The sequence below is a fragment of the Liolophura sinensis genome, chromosome 8, assembly GCF_032854445.1.
Source record: "Liolophura sinensis isolate JHLJ2023 chromosome 8, CUHK_Ljap_v2, whole genome shotgun sequence".
NCBI classification, from domain to species: domain Eukaryota; kingdom Metazoa; phylum Mollusca; class Polyplacophora; order Chitonida; family Chitonidae; genus Liolophura; species Liolophura sinensis.
In genome coordinates, this window is record NC_088302.1 from 27,418,716 (window position 1) to 27,439,142 (window position 20,427).

Genomic DNA, 20,427 nt, shown 5'->3' on the forward strand with positions numbered 1-20,427 from the left:
CATATTTCAGGGGAATGTAGAGGACACCAGCGATGCCCAAGATGTGGCGGCCCCCATACATTTGATGAATGCCACAACCTGGATCGCCCCAAATGTGTCAACTGCGGGTCCCTGAGCCATAGCTCGGCGTATATGGGTTGCCCATATAGAAAGCAGGTATGTAAAGCGCAGTTCATAAAGGTTACCAAGAAAATTTCTTTTGCTGATGCTTTAAAATCAGTACGTGAAAAAGATAACCCCCATAGAATTCACCCAGAGGGGTCAAATGAGCGAGCTCTAACAGAAGGGCCGGTAGTAGATACCCCCCCTGAACAGCCCCATTCTATTACAATTACACCCGTCAAGCCAATCCTTAGGACCATAGCTACTCAAACCCCACGTGGTGAACCCACTCAGACAGACGATATGTCTTTCACAATGGCCACAAGGCTTATCGCCATCTTTTCGGAAATACTAATAAAAGTCTTCGAAATCGAAGACCCTAAGAGTTTGGTACAAGTAGTGTTTAGCATCGCTCAGAGTCGTCTTGGCTCTGAGGCTGTTGATTTTAAAAGACTGAACAATATTCTATTTACTGTGTCCTCGGATGATGAACATTCATAATGTATCCTTTATATAATATAAATATATATTCCTATCTTGTTTTACCTTTTTTATCAATGACTTTCAACATGTTACATCAGAATATTTGCGGTCTTGGCGCTCATGGAGAGGAATTCAAGTGTTATATTCAAAATTTTAAGCCCGCTCCTCATGTTATATGTCTTCAAGAAACTTTTTTAAAGCCACATATGGATTTTTCTTACCCTGGGTATTTTATAGGTAGAATGGATAGGAATACAGACGGGAGAGGGGGCCTGGCCATTCTTCTAAAAGACGGCCTATCCTTTTCAGAACTAAAGTTACCTCCCTTTAACAGTATTGAGGCACAATGTTTTAATATTACTACGAGGTCTGGTGCACCCACAAGTGTTGTTAATATATACAATCCTTCTAGTCGTATTGATAGAAAAGATTTTGATACTCTTATGTCTTATATTAATAGCACTTATATATTGTGTGGGGATTTTAACGCTTACGGACCCTTATGGGGTACCATTACAACGAATTTCAATGGAAGGGTAATGACTGCTCTAGTTAATGATTGTGAAATGTGTGTTTTAAATGATGGGACGGGCACTCGTGTAGATCCTCATTCTGGTAATCTGTCTCACTTAGACCTTACTCTTTGCTCAGCAGATATAGGTCTGTCTTTTAATTGGTTCGTTGATACCATAAGCCCTTGTCCTAGCGACCACTTACCAGTTCTAGTCACCTGTAATATAGACCACCATGTGAATCCTGTAGGCCAGCCTCCCAGATGGTGTGTGAAAAGGGCAAACTGGGATGTATACAAAGAAGAATGTTTGAGGTCTTTTTCTCAGGATGTGTATAATAATGATGTTGATATTTTTGCAGATAATGTACTAAATGCCATTGATGTGGCTGCACAAAAATGCATTCCAAAATCCTCAGGTAAGGTGTCTAGTAAAATACCTGTTCCTTGGTGGAACGACGATTGTTCTAATGCTACAAAAAACCGGAAACGTTTAAAAAATCGTGCAAAACGCACTCGCCTATGCCAAGACATTGTTTTATTTAAACGAGCTAAAGCTGTAGCACAGCGGGTGATTAAAACAGCTCAGAGAGATCACTGGCGACAATACTGTTCGAATTTATCTGAAAATACAAATACCAAAGAAGTCTGGAATAAAATAAACTCGATTAAAGGTAAAAGAAAATCAAATAACATCCCAACTATTGTTCATAATAATAGTAATTATGTTACTTATATTGACAAAGCCAATATTTTGGCAGACAGTTTCTCTTTCGTTTCCAGTTCAAACAATTATTCTCCTGAGTTTATATCCCATAAGGAAAATATTGAAGAAATGCATCCTTTTAATAATATTCTTTTTGATGACATGCCAATTAACAATGATTTTTCTTTACTAGAATTAAAGCAGGCCTTATCCTCATGTTCGGATTCGTCACCGGGGGAGGATACTATTACGTACTCCATGTTGTACAATTTGCCATATCACTGTATGACTATATTACTATTGCTCTACAATGCCGTTTGGTCTAGTATGAAACTCCCTGCTAAATGGAAAACGGCAATTGTTGTGCCCGTTGCTAAACCAGGTAAGGATCCGTTGTTCACATCTTCGTACAGGCCTATAGCCCTCACGTCCTGTCTCTGCAAGGTCATGGAGCGTATGATAAATTCTAGATTGATGTGGTTTTTGGAGAAACACAATATACTTAGTCCAGTACAGAGCGGTTTTAGAAACAAACGTTGTACTACTGACCATGTGGTTAATTTAGAAACCTCCATCAGACACTCTTTTAAATATAAAGATTATCTACTTGCCGTGTTTGTCGATATAGAAAAAGCGTACGATATGGTTTGGAGGACTGGGGTGTTAATTAAGCTGCGTAATATTGGCATTGGTGGGAAAATGTTGGGTTTTTTAAAAGATTTCCTGTCCGGACGTTTTATTAAAGTTCGAGTGGGACAGAGTTATTCTCGCATGGTTCCGGTGGAGAATGGGGTTCCCCAGAGAAGTGTCTTATCTCCCACTTTATTTAACGTAGCCATAAATGACTTACCCAATGCCATATCCCCTAAATTAAATTGCACGCTTTTCGCTGATGATAAATCCATGTGGTTTCGCTCTAGGTCCCTTGCCTCTTGTGTCAAGCATATTCAGCAAGGTCTAGATGATATAATGAAATGGAGCCGGGACTGGGGGTTTAAGTTTTCTTCTGTTAAAACAGAAGCTGTTGTGTTTACACGGCGCCATACTGGTAATGTTTATTTAACCCTTAATAAATCGACGATCAAAATCTCCTCTTCTTTTAAGTATCTCGGGGTTATATTCGATAATAGGCTTACTTGGGGTAGACATATTGACTATTTGATAGCAAGATGTGATAAAGTTCTAAATTTAATGAGGTGTGTATCGGGCAAATCTTGGGGGGGGGGGGGGGGGCTGAGAAAAAATCATTACTACTGCTATATCGCTCTCTCATCCGTACCAAACTTGATTATTGTTGTGAAGCCTATGATTCTGCTTGCATTACGCTTAAAGAAAAATTAGATTCTGTTCAGTGCGCAGCGCTGCGGATATGTACAGGAGGCATGCGCACCACACCACTTAACGTTCTACAGGTATTCTGTAACGAATGGCCATTGTCTATCCGTCGGCGCCTGCGCACCCTCAAGTTCTTTTTCAGGCTCAAATGTTCGGTTAATAATGCTTCGTCTCGTTTGCTCGAACCTTCCTTTTATAACAACTTGCATGACTTAAATAGTTATGCTGGGTTACCATTTAGTTTGAGATCAAAGAACATATCTTCGTCTTTAGATTGTGATAATGTTGCTTTGCAGTCATCCCGTGTTCCTGATTTCCCCACATGGAATCTAGAACCTCCCTATATTTCGACTACTCTGAACGATGATAGAAAAAAATCTGATAATCCGAATGTTTCCTTACTATGTGCTACGGAATATATACATACAAGCCTATCCCTGTACTTGCAGGTATACACTGATGCCTCCAAGTGTCCAGACAGCAACAGAGTTGGTGCAGCTTTTTGTGTTCCAGAGTTAAAATATTCCAAATCCTTTAGATTATCCAATTTTGTCTCAGTATTTACAGCAGAACTTACAGCTATCATCTGTGCTCTTCAGTTTCTCCTCGACCTAAAACCTTCCAGGGCTGTTATACTTACCGATTCTTTTTCTTCCTTGCAGGCCATGTCAAATTATGTCTTTTATAATTCTTCATCACTTGTGTTTGAAATACTACATTTATGCACCACTCTTCGTTACCAGGGCGTCTCTGTGAGTTTTGACTGGGTACCAGCTCATGTCGGTATTGTGGGGAACGAAATGGCAGACTCCCTGGCGAAGAGAGCTTTATCCTTTTTAGATATATCCATACACGTGCCCTTAAACATTAATGAAATTATGAGTCATGTCGCACCTAAGTTTGTGGATATTTGGCAGCGGCAGTGGGATGAAGCTAATAAGGGGAGGTTTTTTCACGAGTATAATCGTTCTGTCTTGTTAAATTCGCCAATATCATTACGTTCCCGACGAGATGAAACGCTAGTTTTCCGCCTTATTTCTGGACATGTACCTACAAATACCTATTTATTCAGAATGAATCTGCACCCATCTGGGTTATGTGACATATGCCTAGTTAACGATGATATTGCTCATCTCTTATTTACGTGTACCCGGCACTCTAACGCTCGCCGTGTTCTTTACCGGGACTTACGCTCCATTGGCCTTCGGCATTTTACGTTAGCATCTGTTTTAAATCCTAAAGCCAACCGAAATAAGACTTTCCAGGCCCTGGCCAATTTTCTTAGCAGATGTCGTCGTTTTTAATAATCCGTTTTTTTTTTTTTGTTTTTTTTAATGTTAACATGGTTGGATCGGCCTATCTGTTGCTTTTAAAGTGGTTGTTGTCGTTTTTTTTACCCGAACAGAACTGATATGAGCTGACGCTTCTACTGTTTTTTTGTCCAGGTATTGTGTATGTATACTGTTCAGCTCTTCCTGTACTATACTCTGTGTTCCGTATATGTTATAACATCTTGAGTGTTCTAACGCCCACCTTTCCCAAAATCTCTCTTTAACCCATGTACCTGCCCATCTTGTACTGTAAATATGGATTGTACATTAAGAAACGGTCATCATAGTGAATAATGACCCTCTGCAAACACTTTTTTTTTCTTCTGTTAGTCATCAAGCCCAAAATTCGTCGGCTATAATGCTACAATGTCCATAGCACTTGTATTGAAACTTCTTCTTCTTGTCCTAAATAATATACTCTTCCTTTATATACTATCCAGCTTAAAAGCATTTTCAACGACGCCAAGTTTTGGCGCGCATCGGCCCTTTGGGCCGGAAAAGCGCCAGTGCAAATCAACCTCCCCCCCCCCTTTCACAAAGGTCCGCAGACCAACAGTACATGAAGACGTTAAATAGTCATCCATAACAACGGGTACATGTGTAGATACAGTCGGAGTTGGCTTCAGGTACGAAGATAATTGTTTCCTTCATCGCAGATGCCACTTTCATCCCCTCAGCTCCAAACTTAGAAGAACCATTGCGGAAGGGTCACATGATGACAGAAATCAAGGCTGAGAGAAATGCTATGATGACCAGACTCTTGGTTTCCTCATATCTTGTGATGACTGACACTAGATCAGAACCTAAAATAAAAAGTAAACAGATCATAAATGAGTGTCTTATGGGACAGAGTCCCAGTTAAACACAATACATGGCACAGAAAGTGTCATAAGACTCTTATCTCAAATTATAGTGCCAAAGTACTTGTGATTTATTCTGGTATATAGTCTCTGTGATCCACTTTTGATATCTCAGATAATTTCTACTTGCATGACACTGGAGCTGGATTCTCAGGTTTCGTGAGACTGGAGAGTCCCAGAATTTTTGGACTGGGAAAATTCCCAGAATTTTGACACTGTATTCCCGGCTTCTTGGGACTGGTTTCCACCAAGTGTCAACTGTCTCTCAATTCTCAAACTGGATCACAAATCACTATTCCCAATACTGGGACTGTTTCCCAATTCATGGTACAAGAATTTTCCCACTCTTAATAAAATACCTACATATTGAGAATGCTTACCAGTAATTTGGTGTCAATTCCTGACAGATTCTAGGCCATCTACAGACGCTGAAAAATCAGGGTATTTGTAGATTTCCACATGGTGTGGGCGGAGCAGTAAACCAAATCAAGAGACTGATTGGTCAGAAGAGCAATTTTTGACAGTTTGTAAACATAGATGACACGATGACGTCATCACGATCGCAACCAAGGACTCCAAAATAATGGCTTTGCTTTGAAGCCAAAATGTAAATGCCAATGTCTGAAAAGTCCATATTTTTATCCATATCACTGAAAAAGTATAACCAATTTCCACACAAGGGTATTAAATGATAAACCCTTTTTTAAACTGTGATGGGGAAAATCCTGGTCCGATTTCTAAAAACCTATAAGTGCGGGTTCTATAGACACCCTAATTACCATAAATGTACAAAAATGGCGGCAACACAAACTTCTGATTTCGAGGTTGAACTTAGGACAATAAGTGTCATTTTGCTGTGTGAAACAGGAACGAAAATAGAAGGTAAAGATTTTCCAGATAAAACAATGGCATAGAATTTCGTAATTTCTACATTAGTATCACTGCACTGCTGAAAAATACTGACTTCAGAAATTAACTATTATGGCCTCAGATAACGGTCTTAACAAAACTTCCGTGAAAATTCATTAAAACATGTATATGAAACCACCCTACGTTAAATTTATTTCTTAAATCCTACTTCCTTAAATCCCGCTACAATACTGAACAAAAACATAAAGGCAACACTTTTGCTTTTGCAATATTTCACCAGATAATGCTGTGATTCTTGTCAATATAGTACCGAAGGATGGCCGAGAGCACAACCCAACACCACTGAGCATTCCAGTCTCCAAAACCAAGCTAATTCACCATTTTGACCCGTCAGATAAGTGTGACCCTATAGTGTTCAGTGATCTGCAAGGCCTTCCCTGGCACTCCTTACCCTCAGGTGTGCAAAAGGTCACGCGTACAGTACAAGTTCTGCCAAAAGGCATGCACGATGCCGCAAAAGGCATACTCAATGCTGGCCTGACTCTTAGAGCTGTCGCCAGAGCCCTAAACGTTATTGTATCAACGAATCTCAGAAGACGTCATGAAGAATTCGGCACGACAGCTAATCGCCGGCATGCCAGCCGACTGCGTGTAATGACCCCCGACCAAGACTGCCATATTCGCCTCCTCCAACTGCACGACCGTTTCAGGCCAGCCACTGCCACAGCTAATAATAATAAAAAAAACAGTCGGGCTCCATAATAACCGGATTTCCGCTTAAGCGAATCCAGGGCCCAGTAGTCGTCCCATTCGTGCCCGTCCCTATTTATGCAGAGCAGCTGCAACTGTATGAAGAGCATTTCTGCAGGCCGAAAACGTTGAAAGGCTCGGCTGGCCAGCGTAATTCACCTGACCTTTCTCCAGTTGAACACCTATAGGATGTCCTCGATCTGCGTGTTCGTCGGCGACTTCCAGTTCCGGGTGACATCGCGGAGTTGTGTTTAGCCCTCACACAGGGGTGGGAATACATTTCACATGTCACAATTGACCATCTCATCAGGTCTAAGCGTCAATGACGTGTAGCAGTGCAGCATGCAAACTGCTGACATTCTTGTGACCCCATCCCTGTTTCCTAGCCTGCCTCAGCCTTTCCATCGGTTGTCCGTTTCCATCAGTTATGGAAATGTATTGCAAAGAGTCCATGTCATGCCGCCTTGAAAAACGGTATTGCAAGGAATTTGACAACGCAGTTAATTTTATAAAAAAAACTGGGTGTTGCTTTTATGTTTTAGTTCAGCGTACATACACGTCGATGCACAACTACTGAACCCAAAGACTGAATAAAATTCTGATACGCAGGTTCTGTGATACACAGATCTTCTGATACCCAGATTCAATGATACACAGATTCAATGATACACAGATCTTCTGATACACAGATTCAGTGATACACGGATCTTCTGATACACGGATTCAATGATACATAGATCTTCTGATACACGGATCTTCTGATACACGGATTCAATGATACAAAGATCTTCTAATACACAGATTCAATGATACACAGATCCTCTAATACACGGATTCAACGATACACAGATCTTCTGATACACGGATTCAATGATACACAGATCTTCTGATACACGAATTCAGTGATGCACAGATCTTCTGATACACAGAATCGATAGCTCAGTTATGTAACAGTATTTATCACCCAGAACAGCCATATCAATGTCCGTGTGTCCAGTGGATTCTTGTAGAAAGTGGCAAATGTGGATGATCTAAACCACCCAGCCGTCTTTAGTATTGTGACTAAAGGGAGAGAAGCCATGTTGGCTTTGTTAGAAGCCGCTAAAACGAGTATTATGGGTCGAAAACACATTTATGTCTATCACTGCTCCGGTTAAACCAGTTTTAACCTGTCTTGAAATTGTCTATTTGCTAACTCTGAAGGTGTGGCTTCTGATGGCTGATAAACATATACTGACGCTCTTTCTTCAAAGACTCTGTTTTAAGGATGTGTGGTCATAATACTGAGCAAACACACAACCTTCTGTCTGCAGGGTACTCTTGTAGTTCAAGACATCCCGAATGGGTCTTCGGTGTGAAAGTTTTCAGCAAATGGACACAGCCCACCATTACAACTTCCGTTTTTCGGGACGAATGTAATTCTGTGTATTTTAGGGTGTAAGGTCTTTTTTTGCAGCCAGCCTGCCGTTTTTTGTGTACAGGTGTATGCTTGGTATCAAAATGATGGAAATTGTCTAAGCTTTGGGTAGGTTTGAATTTTAATGATGAAAGTTTGAAATTCTGGGCTAGAGGACATAAGGAGACAGATGGTGATGAGGCTGCGAGTGACGTCCCCTAGGCATTGCTAGGCACCCCTCCCAGCTGGCGACATAGGAAAGTCCAGATTCTGACGGTCAACCTATGTCAAGACTTTTATGGCTTCTTTCTCACGGGCTAGGCCAGGTATGCACCAAAGCTTATTGGCCACGGAATGTTTGCGACTGAGCTACAGTGCTAAACGTTAACATTGTCGCTTATGGAAAACTAATGGGGGTCTGGTCTCTGTCCAGATGAAACTTTGAAACTTTAGCAACTGCATACTCTGGGCTCGCTGCGCACTAACCACAGCAACAAGTATGACTAACTTAACTGTGAACTCCTTCAGTGAAAAGTCTCTGTCTGGAGACAATGTTTTAAGGAAAATTAACAAGAACCTTCATAAACTACAAAAGTAGAAAGAACTGATTTTGCTGTATTAAGGGCACTGTACCCTAGTAGTCCACTATGAAATAAATCTGTCAGGAAATCTAGCACATCCCACATCGGATGAAAAAATTTTTTTTTTCGAAATGCCCCTGCTTTAGAGGGATTCTGGGACACCCGGCAAGACAAGAGTTTCGTCTTGGACAGGTTGAACTCGTCCGGATCAAGTCATCCCCCCCCCCCCCATTTGTAAGCTTAGTGGATCATGGCTGAGTTGTCCAGAGGAGAGTAACTATTATCCCAACAGCTTTATATTCCTCAACTTTTTGAATCACTTTACTTAAAAGGCTAATTGAGGCGAAAGTGTAGAAAACATCTGATGTCCGGTCAACTGAAAACGCATCGATGTCCGCAGCTCCTGGATTTGGCTTCCAGGGCACATACCTTTCAACCTGGTGATTCAGTTTTGATGCAAACAGGCCTATTGGCGGAGGTCTATTGGGGGAAGTTCCTTGATATTTGGAAGAATGGGATGACATCCATTCCTTATCTCCAGGGGTTAATCTAGACTGCCTCTCAGCCTCTACATTATCTACTCCTGGTAAGTGACAAGCTTGAAGTCAAACATTATGGGTTATACGCCACTCCTAAACTTCCCTGGCTATTTTGTTGCATAAGGGTTGTACCCATATTGTTAATATAACTGACAGCTGTGTTGTCAACTTGAACTTCACTCTTAAAAGATTTCAGTGTGAGTCAAGTAGCCAGAAGCTCTAGAGCATTAATGGGGTAATCTGATTCTGCTATATTCCATACCCGTCCAGTTCATACTTGTCCCATTACGCCTCCCCCAACCTTTTTTTGAGCTATTACTGTGCAGTGTGAGGCTAGGGGAACCCTGGTTCACATTGGTTATCCACGAACGTAAATCTGAACTCCCTGTTTCAGAGAATGGGATTACAGCATCATAGCTGCCCTTTTTATATAGTCTTTATTTTGTAATCTTTGAGACCACAATAAGCCGTGACTTATACATGGCGTGAATCGGTGTATGGTTTACCATAGGTAGCCCGTGTGGCTGTGATACTTCGATGTGCTGAAACAGCCACCTGGGGCTAGGCTTTCAGTAAGCTAAATTGGATAGTCTTTTATTGATTCAAGTATTGGTATCCAAGAATCGACAGTGAAATCTTCCCAGTGTTTGCCTGCTCGAAAACATTCAAGGTCATTTTGAGCGAAGAGATAAATTCATTATTTACGCTTGTTTTGTTATTGTTGTTTCTTGTTTTTGTTCCAATTTTTTATGACAGCCGCCCTTGCTGTTGTTGTAGTAGTAGGGCCGCTCCTTGCCTAAAAAAGGCATACTTCTGTGGTTCACTAAAAAACCGACTCGAACCCTACCTTTACTTTTGCTATTCACCTATTCCCTGATACGAACAAATCGTAAGCATGTCAAAGCCGGCATGAGTAAACCATCTTTCAACAGTAATCCAGCAGTTTAAACTTCTGAATCGAGCAAACCAAACTAACACCCACTACGTTTGGAATTTTTTTTCACCTTCGGGCAGGGTGATCGACCGCAAAAGTTTTATCCTAGCCAACATTCTGTTTACAGGGCTTGCAATTTTTAAAGGGGAAGCCCAACGCATTTACTTTAATACTAAATGTTCCATAGAAACAATTAGGAGCCCTTATTAAGCACGGTGTCTACTGCTTTTCCGCCTCACCCAGCGGAGCTCTTTGGCGGGCGGCTGGCTTCGGTTAGAAGCTCGCCGATCTGTGCTTTAATGTGACGTTTAAAGCGTTTGGCTACAGGCTCGTCATCATACTCCTTACAGCTCATGCGTCGCTCTCTACCTCCAGCTTTACATCACTGCCACCAATAGACAAGCTTGACTTTTGTAGCCTGCAAACGCATGTTTAGACATAGGCTCATCACTTGTGTCCTCCCACAGGACTATTTTATCAACATCCATCAATAAAATTATTTTAGGTGTTGGTTAGAATTATGTTGCACACAATCTAGATAAAGACAGTGCATGTGTGTAAAGTATTATTACTGACAAATGTTGAGACGGATTGTTTTCTGACATGATTTCCTGCCTCATCTGACATCACCGTGACCCCAGTTACCTTGCTGTTCTCAAAAAATCTGTACAAAATTTACTGTTGGTGGCAGTGAAATGAATGGTAGTGAGCAACGAATGTGATGTCGCATCAGGCACTGATGAGAGTTCTCGTCTTTCGAGAGCAATGATACGATTTCATTGCTGTCAAGCTTTTCCACAATTATTCCTAAATCTGTTACTAGCTTTGCCCTGACATGTAGTATCTATCGGTATATCGCCATATTCATGAGACGGCCCAGGCTGGGGATCAACCGCGGACCTTGTGGTTTTCGCTAAGCTATTTTCACAAGAATTTTCTTTGAAAACATTCTCACAAGTAGTCAAATCTTGTTAAGGAGAGGACCGACCAGTTTTCTGTGACGGACGTTTAGCCATTTTCGGGCCTTTTGGCAGGGACATCCGCACCAAAAATCTCAGCCGCCAGATCAAACTCGGCTAAGGCGGGAATGGCAGCCATCCTCCTCGCTGATGTATGCGCCACGTGGTTGCAGATCATCGGCGAAATACCGACTATTTTCCAAAATTCAATTTTGAATAAGGGAATTTTATGCAAGCTGGAGTCGCTACGAGACTTTTGTATGCAAATTGCTTAGGAGAAAGTGAAATTATTCAAATTTTCTCCCAAATACTAGAGCGATGAGATAACATGTGTGTTTGCAGACTGATCAGTTGTACGCTAAGAGGTCACGTGATCAGCTGTGTTTTCTCGTAGAATTCCGGTACGACAGGTGGTGAAATATATCTACACTTATCAGATTATTTTGGAGGTTTTATAAAGAGAACCATACTGACAGATTTGCGTAGTGGAATGACAACCTAAAAAACGCAAAAAAATCCACTTGCTCCAATGGCGCGAAGTAGTTATAATTTATATTAGTCAAACTTAATACAAGCTTATCAGACAGTGGCAATACAGTTCTAAATTGTAGATGTAAGTATAGTACGTGTCTCTTAACCCGTCGCCCATATTCAGTTCGATGTAAAATTAGTCATACTCCCTACCGAAATTGCCTTTCGCGAGTGACCTGTAACAACACAAGCTATACACATGGATATGTAGGTAACTACCAGTAAATCGATAAAACAACGCGGTAGGAAAACCTCTTCCATTTATTAAGGTAATATTATAACAAAACGTGAGAACAACTTCAAACCTAGCGGTGTCAAAATTATAGTTTAAAGTAAATATAGTTGACAGCCGTTTAGCTACAGCAACTGGCGTTGAACTCCTCCCAATATCCAGCATGCCAAAGGTTTTTGAATAATTATGACGTCCCCCGATTACTTCGTGGTGTCGAAACCAAGCTTATCGAGTTTGATGTTCATCAAAGTTGGTGAATCCTCATGCCATTCAATTAAGTATTAGTAAAAATTGAACGAACAACACGTGTGAGAACGAGCCGACATTCAACTGTATTTGTAATATAAATGCATGTATAGCATCACAGTCACAAAATTCATCAACTGATCCTGATTAATTTTGGTAATAATTGTAAGCCCTTTATTATTGCGGAATAACAGAAGCAAGGAATTCCATTTGGTTGGTTGATAAGGGTAAAAAAAAATACGCGTAAATACTTCGGTTTCATGATATCTATGCCGAGACTGGTTAAAAATAAATAATATTTTATTAGCACATGCTAAGGTCTGAATTTGACTTAAGTTTTACTCATTAAAAATGTCTTCGGGATTGGTCGCGGCTTTAGTAACCTCTGAATCCTCCCACGGGAGTCCTGTGACCCCAAACATGGCAGTCTAGCATTGGAAGAAGCCGACGACAACGATCTGGTTGGCATGACCTGGAACAGATAGCACACATAACAAAGTTTAGCATTAAATACACGGTAAGGTCATACAGGTATTGCACTGTAAAACATCTATTCTCTATAATCCTCGACCCTTACGTATCACGTAAAGGCGATTACAGACTATAAATCGCACGTTAGATTCCCTGTTGTCATAGCGAAATGCTCGTACGCTGGCGTAAATGGAACGGCGTCTTTGTTTACAAAGCGGGCGTGACTCAGCAACTTGACGTGACAACGTGACTTTACGCCCCATCCTTGACTATTTGATCTGTATAGTTGATTTTAAAAATACATAGAAGTAAACTGTTAAAAGCATTTGGATTTGGTTAGCGTTTTCAAGAAAATTCAAAACTTGACACCGGTTTCATTGAATCTCAAGACTGTGTGCATGCTTTCGTGAAAACAGATGGTTATTATGCAGCTACATGTTTTACACGAGTAACAATACAGAAAATAGATGGTTGTCATGCAGCTACATGTTTTACACGAGTAACAATACAGAAAATAGATGATTATCATGCAGCTACATGTTTTACACGAGTAACAATACAGAAAATAGATGGTTATCATGCAGCTACATGTTTTACACGAGTAACAACACAGAAAATAAATGGTTATCATGCAGCTCTAACACCGTAATACGAATGCCTCCGTCTGATTCTTACTCTTGTCGAGTAACAATACAGAAGGAGATAGATGGTTTATGGTATCCATTTACTGAAAGGCAAAATACATGACGTCCCATGATCCCCAACACAAACTTTACAATGATTAAAATGAAGTCACAATCTTTCGGGGCGGAAATCACAGGCACGATAGTTTTCTCGATACACGATAGACACGATAGTTGAGGTAAAGTCTGGGGAATGTGAGGCTCAGTTCATGACATTACCACCGGTGTACGTAAGGCTTTGCGCGTCACAGCTGCAGTATGTGGCGTGGCGTTGTCATGTCAGAATGCCTTGAACCATGTTTTATCATTGCCTCAAACAGTTTTATCATTGTGAAGGGTTACTAAACGTCACGCGTTTTTCCCATGAAGTTGTTGCTGTGTTGCACTTTTTTCTTCTGTGTTACTTAATAACCACAGAACAGAGGCATGATAAACATGATGTATTTCCACTGAGATTAAAATAAATAACTACATGCGACATTTGCTCCTATAAGAATGTCTACAGAGATGAGACAGGCACTGAGAATAACAGTACAGTACATCAAAAATATAATTTTGTCACTTTCGGCACTTCTAAGCTAAATCAAAAATATTGTTTTGAAAAAAAAATTATATAAAAAGAGGAATCCCTCCAAACAGAGGAAAAATTGCATGTTTAAGTTTGGCTGAATGCCTGTCAAGGCGAATTCATTTCCTGGTATACCCATGACTCGATGAGGTTGTCATGAAAATGAATAAAACTATAAACGGAAGGATCATCAAAGTAATTCATAACATGTCTGCAAGTGTAACTAAAACCCACATGTTCGAATTGTACTTACATCGTGGTCATAAACCTGTCCGCTAGCAAAACTAAAGGACTTCTCCCTGCTTGTCTTGGGCGGTGTACTGGGGGCCCTATGATGGGGGTTCACCGCTTGTATCTGATTCACGCCAATTTTCCCAGCCCTGGGGTCAATCACTATCGGCTGTTTATCTGTGAACATCCGGTTGAAGTTTAAATCCCTGTTACTCAGCTCCATCCGATATTTATGCACCTCTCTCCGTAAACGCTCGATCTCACTGTTGTAATCCTTGAGAGCAAAGAATTTACGCATCGTTTAAAGTTTTTTTAGTGAAAATGTTACTGTGGTTATATTACTACTAAATCTATGTAATTCAGTTATGTGTTGGCTTGGTCTTTTAGCCAACCATAGGCTTATATATGCATGTGGTCACCTACATGAAGCGGTCATTTTATTCATTTTTCTTCACTGGCTTCATATAGCACGTTTGACTCTATGTCAGTGGGCTAGCTAAGATGAAGTTCTACGATTTTAATACTTTTTCACAACGGCACTAACAAAGTTAGCCTTTATCTACCAATATATAAACTATCGGTACAGGATTAACGTGGCCGTTTAAATTGTAATAGTAGTTTGGGTAATATACACAAGAACTATCTTTGTTTCAAAACTGGTACATACGAGGACTTTGTTTTCTCTCGTGTCTTGGAATGGCGTAAATAGACAGTGTTAGGTCTGGTTTACCTTCACATTACTTTAAGCAACTGTTTCCCATCTTGATAGTATATTATCTATGCCATAAACCAGTTACTACAGTACTGCTTTATCGAGACGCAGGAATACGCCAGCTGAATACAGATTTGAGTTTTGAGTGAGGTAACTCAGTTTCTAAAAGCACATGTCGTACAAAAAGATGAGCACCACAGACACGCAATTAACTGCAATTAACTTTACTCAGGAATATTAAAGTGTAACTTGCATACATCATCTTTACCTACCTACGCTTTAATGTGTACCAAACTGTGTACCTGTAGTGGACATCTTGTTTACATCGCGAGCTACATGTACACAAACACATGTACAAAACGGTCAATATGCTTTTTGAGAGCATGCGACATCTTAAAAATCAGTCAATTTCTTTTTTTACGTTTTTTTATATGTCGAATTCACATATGCAAAGAAATGACAAAAAAGCTCTTTTGGTTCCACTGACATCTTTGTATGGAGACTCAGCCATCCATCTGAAAGCTGCCATTTTGAAACCCGAAACTTGTGCGTAAAAGTGGGAATGCGACCGTTGTGTTGTGAGAGAGGCCGTTTCGGCGAGCGACCGTTTTGACCTTATTTAAAATGACTTTACTTTCTCAGATCAAACATCTATCGTATTTATGGGAGACAGTAAACAGACTCCGCGTGGTATTATCATGACGCATCTATTAAATAAGAAACTTTCATATGTAGGCACACATATGCATGTAAGTCGGCAGGTCATTTAATATTTGTTTGAAATTCGATAACATTTGCTTGCAAGTTACATCTTTTCATTGCTAGACTCGAGTTCAGATTTTATTGTAACTTGATAAGTCTATAAACAACTATGTTTTTTAATGTGAATATACTTACTACTTGATTGGAAATTTGCGCTGGCATGGCGATGGAATTTTTAGAAGAGACAATTTCCGACACTTTTCTTCCAAAGTCCTTCCGTAATTGTTTCAGATCCGCTTCTAATTGCCGATTTTTTGTGATGACATTCTCTTTGACTCTGTGGGTTTCTTCTAGAAGCTCTTGAAGTTGAGTTATGTCCCTTGTTAGTCGATCAGTTTTCATGGTGAATTCGACGGCTCTTGCTTCTTCTTGTGCCTGCTGCTCTTTGACTCGTTTCTCCAAAGTGACGTTCGCTTTCTTAAGTTTACTAATTTCTTGATCTTTTGCTTGAAGTTCAGAGGTTTTGGAAGAGGAATCTTCCATTGCACTCTGCCTTAGCTTTTCAACGTCTTTCTGAGTTTGAATCAGTAAATCCCTCAAGTTTTGACATTCTGATTTTTCATCTTGCAGTTGTCTCTCAAGTCCTGCGACACAGTTAGCCCACTCCTCCTTACAACCGTTAGATTCCCGTTCCACGGCCTCCTTAAAATGTGTCGCCTGATCAGCATACAGTTTTTCCAACTCAGCAATACGCGTTTCTCGTACAAGAATTTTCTGATTCGCATCGTCGAGCAATAGTTGAATATCGCACTCGTATGCGTCCTTTAAAGCATCTATCTCCACTTCTTTTTCATGATTTCTTGTGAACAACATATGCACGACTTGAGTCAGTTCAGCAACTTTCTTGGACATTCGAAATTCGAACGATTTCCTTGGAACAAAATCCGCCATTTTTGTTTGAAAAGCCCTATTTTACTGCTAACAGTATACAATGCCACCCTTCTTAAAAAGCTACTCTTTGGTCAAACTGCAAATTTCGACATATTAACCGCTCAAGATTATTTGACTCTATAAAATTACTCTCAAATATAATAAAGGGGGATTTTCTCCAGTAAGTTGTCCCCAAGGTAAACATCCAATATGTTATTTAATGAGGCAGAGATCTGTTAATGATCCGTCACTTAATGCGTGCACTCCATCGTTCCGATCTGATATAGATACACAGCACACACATGGTCGTGGAGATTAACCGGAACTCCAGCATAGAAAGCTAAGGTCATTTCATCCAATGAAGCAACAGAAATATCCTGGACTTTGGTTTATCGGCCAGGGCTGTTAATTTTTCCTTGAATAAAACATGCCACGTAAAGCAGACGGCTTTACTTCTCGAAGATGTCACGCTCGTCCGAGGGAAGGTTGCATGGAGTTAACTATAAACTGTTAAACAGACTGCCCATGTGAATTAATACAGCCGTATATTATACAGCAGTTCCAGTTGTTCAGCCCCACTTATGTCAGTCTTACTCTGTCTGTCCCTCAGGTATGGACTCGTACTGCCTTCTAAACACACCTGCAATCATGCAAAAAGTACAAAGCTTTACTAAATGGGGTGTCTTTCTGGTTCACTGAACACTTCAATGAGAATAGCCTATAGCGACGTAGATTAGTATTCAGTAACAAAGACTGTAATCCGATTACGCCTCAAGATATAATATTTAGCATGCGGCATAAGATTTACTAAAGATTGCGTTCGGTAAATTAAGTAAACACTGGAATAATTCTGCTTAATTATTTACCTCATCTATATACTTTTGTGCGCGGGAGACAAATGTGATTTCTTAAGTTAAATAGCAAGGTTGGTTTAAGCTAACTCTGCAGTATATTAGTTCAGAGAACAGAAGTATACTCTTATATGTACAATTAAGTAGACGGTTTAAGTTCTGAAATTTGATGCATGCTTGCCATTAAAGGGCAGAAGCACGGGATACTTGATCAAGCTCTGACAATCTTCAAATACGTGCACATATAACAAGCCAGTGAATGCAAAATTTCAGGGCACACATTAACTTTGGTCTGGGCTAATTTCCTTTTGCCGTGAGTGAAATTTTTTGTTTTGTTTCATCATATCGCGCTTACTTGTGCCCGTGGAAAACAAGAGCTTTGTCCAGCTGTACCTCACAAACCCTATTATATAAGCCCCCAGACATGAACCAGCGTGAGCTCCAAACCAATTCGAGCACACGACCTCATTGCTGAAGGGAACGATCGGCCTAATATATCGCATACAGACTACACACCGCGTAACAACTGTGTTGACTGGTTATACATGTAGCTTTCACTGTTAGTGGTAAGTCTGCGCGTAAACAGTATGTAATACTAGGCCAGGTGTACAACCGCTCTAGATATATTCGCTACAGCCTTGAATTGTTGTTCCTTTTCTTATTGCTACCTTGGATGAAAGAAACATTCAAGTTGTTTTCAGACTGAAAGTAAACCACAAATTCTTAGAGTTTGGCGTATCATGTGAGAGGGGAGACAAATCGATATGTCGAGCCGAGTAACAGTTCATCCATTCATGAACATGTGGCATTGGTGTAAAGAAAAACTTTAACAGAACAGCCACCTGTTAATCTGGTATTCTATCAACAAACATTAAAACCTATCAAAACATCATATGATTATATGCAGGTATGCGTAAATGTGTGCGTCTGGCTACATGTGTGCGTTTATATATATATAGCTGTGACTAATATAACTGTTATATAAGTGTGTATGCATGCATGTATATGTGTTTGCTTGCATGTACATGTATGTATATGTGTATGCTTTTATGCATATGTGTATGCCAGTATGTACATGTATGTATATGCGTATGCTTGTATGCTTGTATATAACAGGGCACATATGAAAACTAAACACTGTATACACCTATATATCGCGGCATACAAACATATATACAAATTTTACATTTTATATTCTACACCTACCTTGCTCAGAGGATCTGTCTTTCCTGTCCAGCTCTCAAGTATGGATCGTATATCTGCTGACATATTTATATAGAATTTCGGCTGCCGGCTGAATACATGTGCAAGGATATGTGTCTACATATACTGGCGAGCTGCACAATGGCTTTGTGGTAGTGGGCAGATATCATGAGCGAGCAACACCCATTCCGCAGGCCTTACAGTAATTCACAATATAACGGTGAAGTTTTTGCATTCCAATAAGACCGTCACACAGACAATGCCGCGTTGACTGCTAATCTGACAGGCATAAATGTGTAAGCTAACAGACTTCAATACCAGTCGCAGGTAGCGACGGCCGTACGTGATACCTTGTCAATATTAGTAAAACTGCCTGCTCGTGTGTTGATCCTTGTGCCATGCTTGCTGCTAAGGTAATTTAACAACTGTCTGGTTTAACACTGACTACTGGTGACCACTTCAGAATATGAATGACAAGACTGCAAACAAAAACGCCCACGGCTTCATTTTACATGTGCCCAGTTTTATACCCGTAAAAACCATAGTGCGGTTAAGCCAGTTTATTACTTCTGCTGAACTTGAACTATATGGCAAAATGCCAATCACATGTTGAAATCTCATACACATAAGGAGAAACACCTATTGCCAACGTTGAGATCATATCTTTAATACACTCCATGTTTTCACCACGGTAAAGTCCAAGGCCAGGCAAGTTCGTGCCACGCAGGCCCGTCTATAGGAATATATATTTGCGCTATATAAGCATGTTATCTTTTTTTTTTTGGATTGGTGTTTTACGCCGTACTCAAGAATATTTCACTTATACGACGGCGGCCAGCATTATGGTGGGAGCAAACCGGGCAGAGCCCGGGGGTAAACCCACGACCATCCGCAGGTTGCTGCAGGACCTTCTAAGGTACGGCCGGAGAGCAAGCCAGCATGAGCTGGTCTTGAACTCACAGCGACTGCATTGGTGAGAGGCTTCTGGGTCACAACGCTGCGCTAGCGCGCTAACCGACTGAGCCACGCAGGCCCCCTATACAAGCATGTAGCCTTTTGATTCCTGACTTCCGAAAACTGATAAAGTACATTCTCTTATTAGCACCAAATGAACGTTGATTATTTATATATTAAATTAAATTAGATTAAATCAGAAATTACAATCAGGTCGAATTAACCTTTAAAGATACATGAAAAGGTTGTATAAACCGAACAGATTGGTTTTAAGGAACATGCAGAGAGATGTGTCAAAAAATGACATTTTTTTATTTTCGACGCATATTTCATATTTCTTAATAACCCTTGTGTATTTTCCATAAATGGTCAGAAATATTTGGAAATTACAATGTACGTCATTGATGAACAAACTGGAAACAGGGGACCAGCTTATTACCCCCAATTCGTGTTCTCTTCCCAAACAAAGCAGTTTTGACAGCTATCACCGTCGACGCCATTTTAGCGGGCTACTTAATTTCCGGGCTGTCTGCTAGGGTCTTTTGAAAACTGTAGTTATAGTACATGTGTTATTTAAATAAAATGCCTTAAGAGTACATATTTATTTTGAAGCATGAAAAACTATTCTGTTTTTGGTGTGAAAAATAGATTCACAAACCCTGTTTGTGTACACAAGACATGCTGGCTTCGCTGGAATTACCTTGACTCCAACTTTGTGAGAAGAGGTGAGTCATACATCTGTTCAGAAATTTTGTT

General features: G+C 40.3%; 1 protein-coding gene across 1 annotated transcript; it reads right to left on the bottom strand.

Moving 5' to 3' along the window:
* Positions 1-12,513: 12,513 nt before the first annotated feature.
* LOC135473902 (protein FAM184A-like) lies at positions 12,514-19,061 on the bottom strand. The gene is made up of 4 exons (XM_064753836.1): positions 18,721-19,061; positions 15,929-17,303; positions 14,342-14,593; positions 12,514-12,838 (listed from the first exon to the last, which is right to left on the bottom strand). Exons 2-4 carry the CDS (start codon positions 16,682-16,684, stop codon positions 12,698-12,700), a joined length of 1,149 nt encoding a protein of 382 aa, XP_064609906.1. The 5' UTR covers positions 16,685-17,303; positions 18,721-19,061; the 3' UTR covers positions 12,514-12,697.
* Positions 19,062-20,427: the final 1,366 nt, after the last annotated feature.

Bases quoted from the DNA above. Each gene is read 5' to 3' on its own strand.
- LOC135473902 (XM_064753836.1), bottom strand. From the start codon at position 16,684: ATGGCGGATTTTGTTCCAAGGAAATCGTTCGAATTTCGAATGTCCAAG. The intron at 14,594-15,928 runs GTAAGTATATTC...TTTGCTCTCAAG, and splicing joins CGCAAATTTCCAATCAAGTA to GATTACAACAGTGAGATCGA. The intron at 12,839-14,341 runs GTAAGTACAATT...TATCTGTTCCAG, and splicing joins GACAGGTTTATGACCACGAT to GTCATGCCAACCAGATCGTT.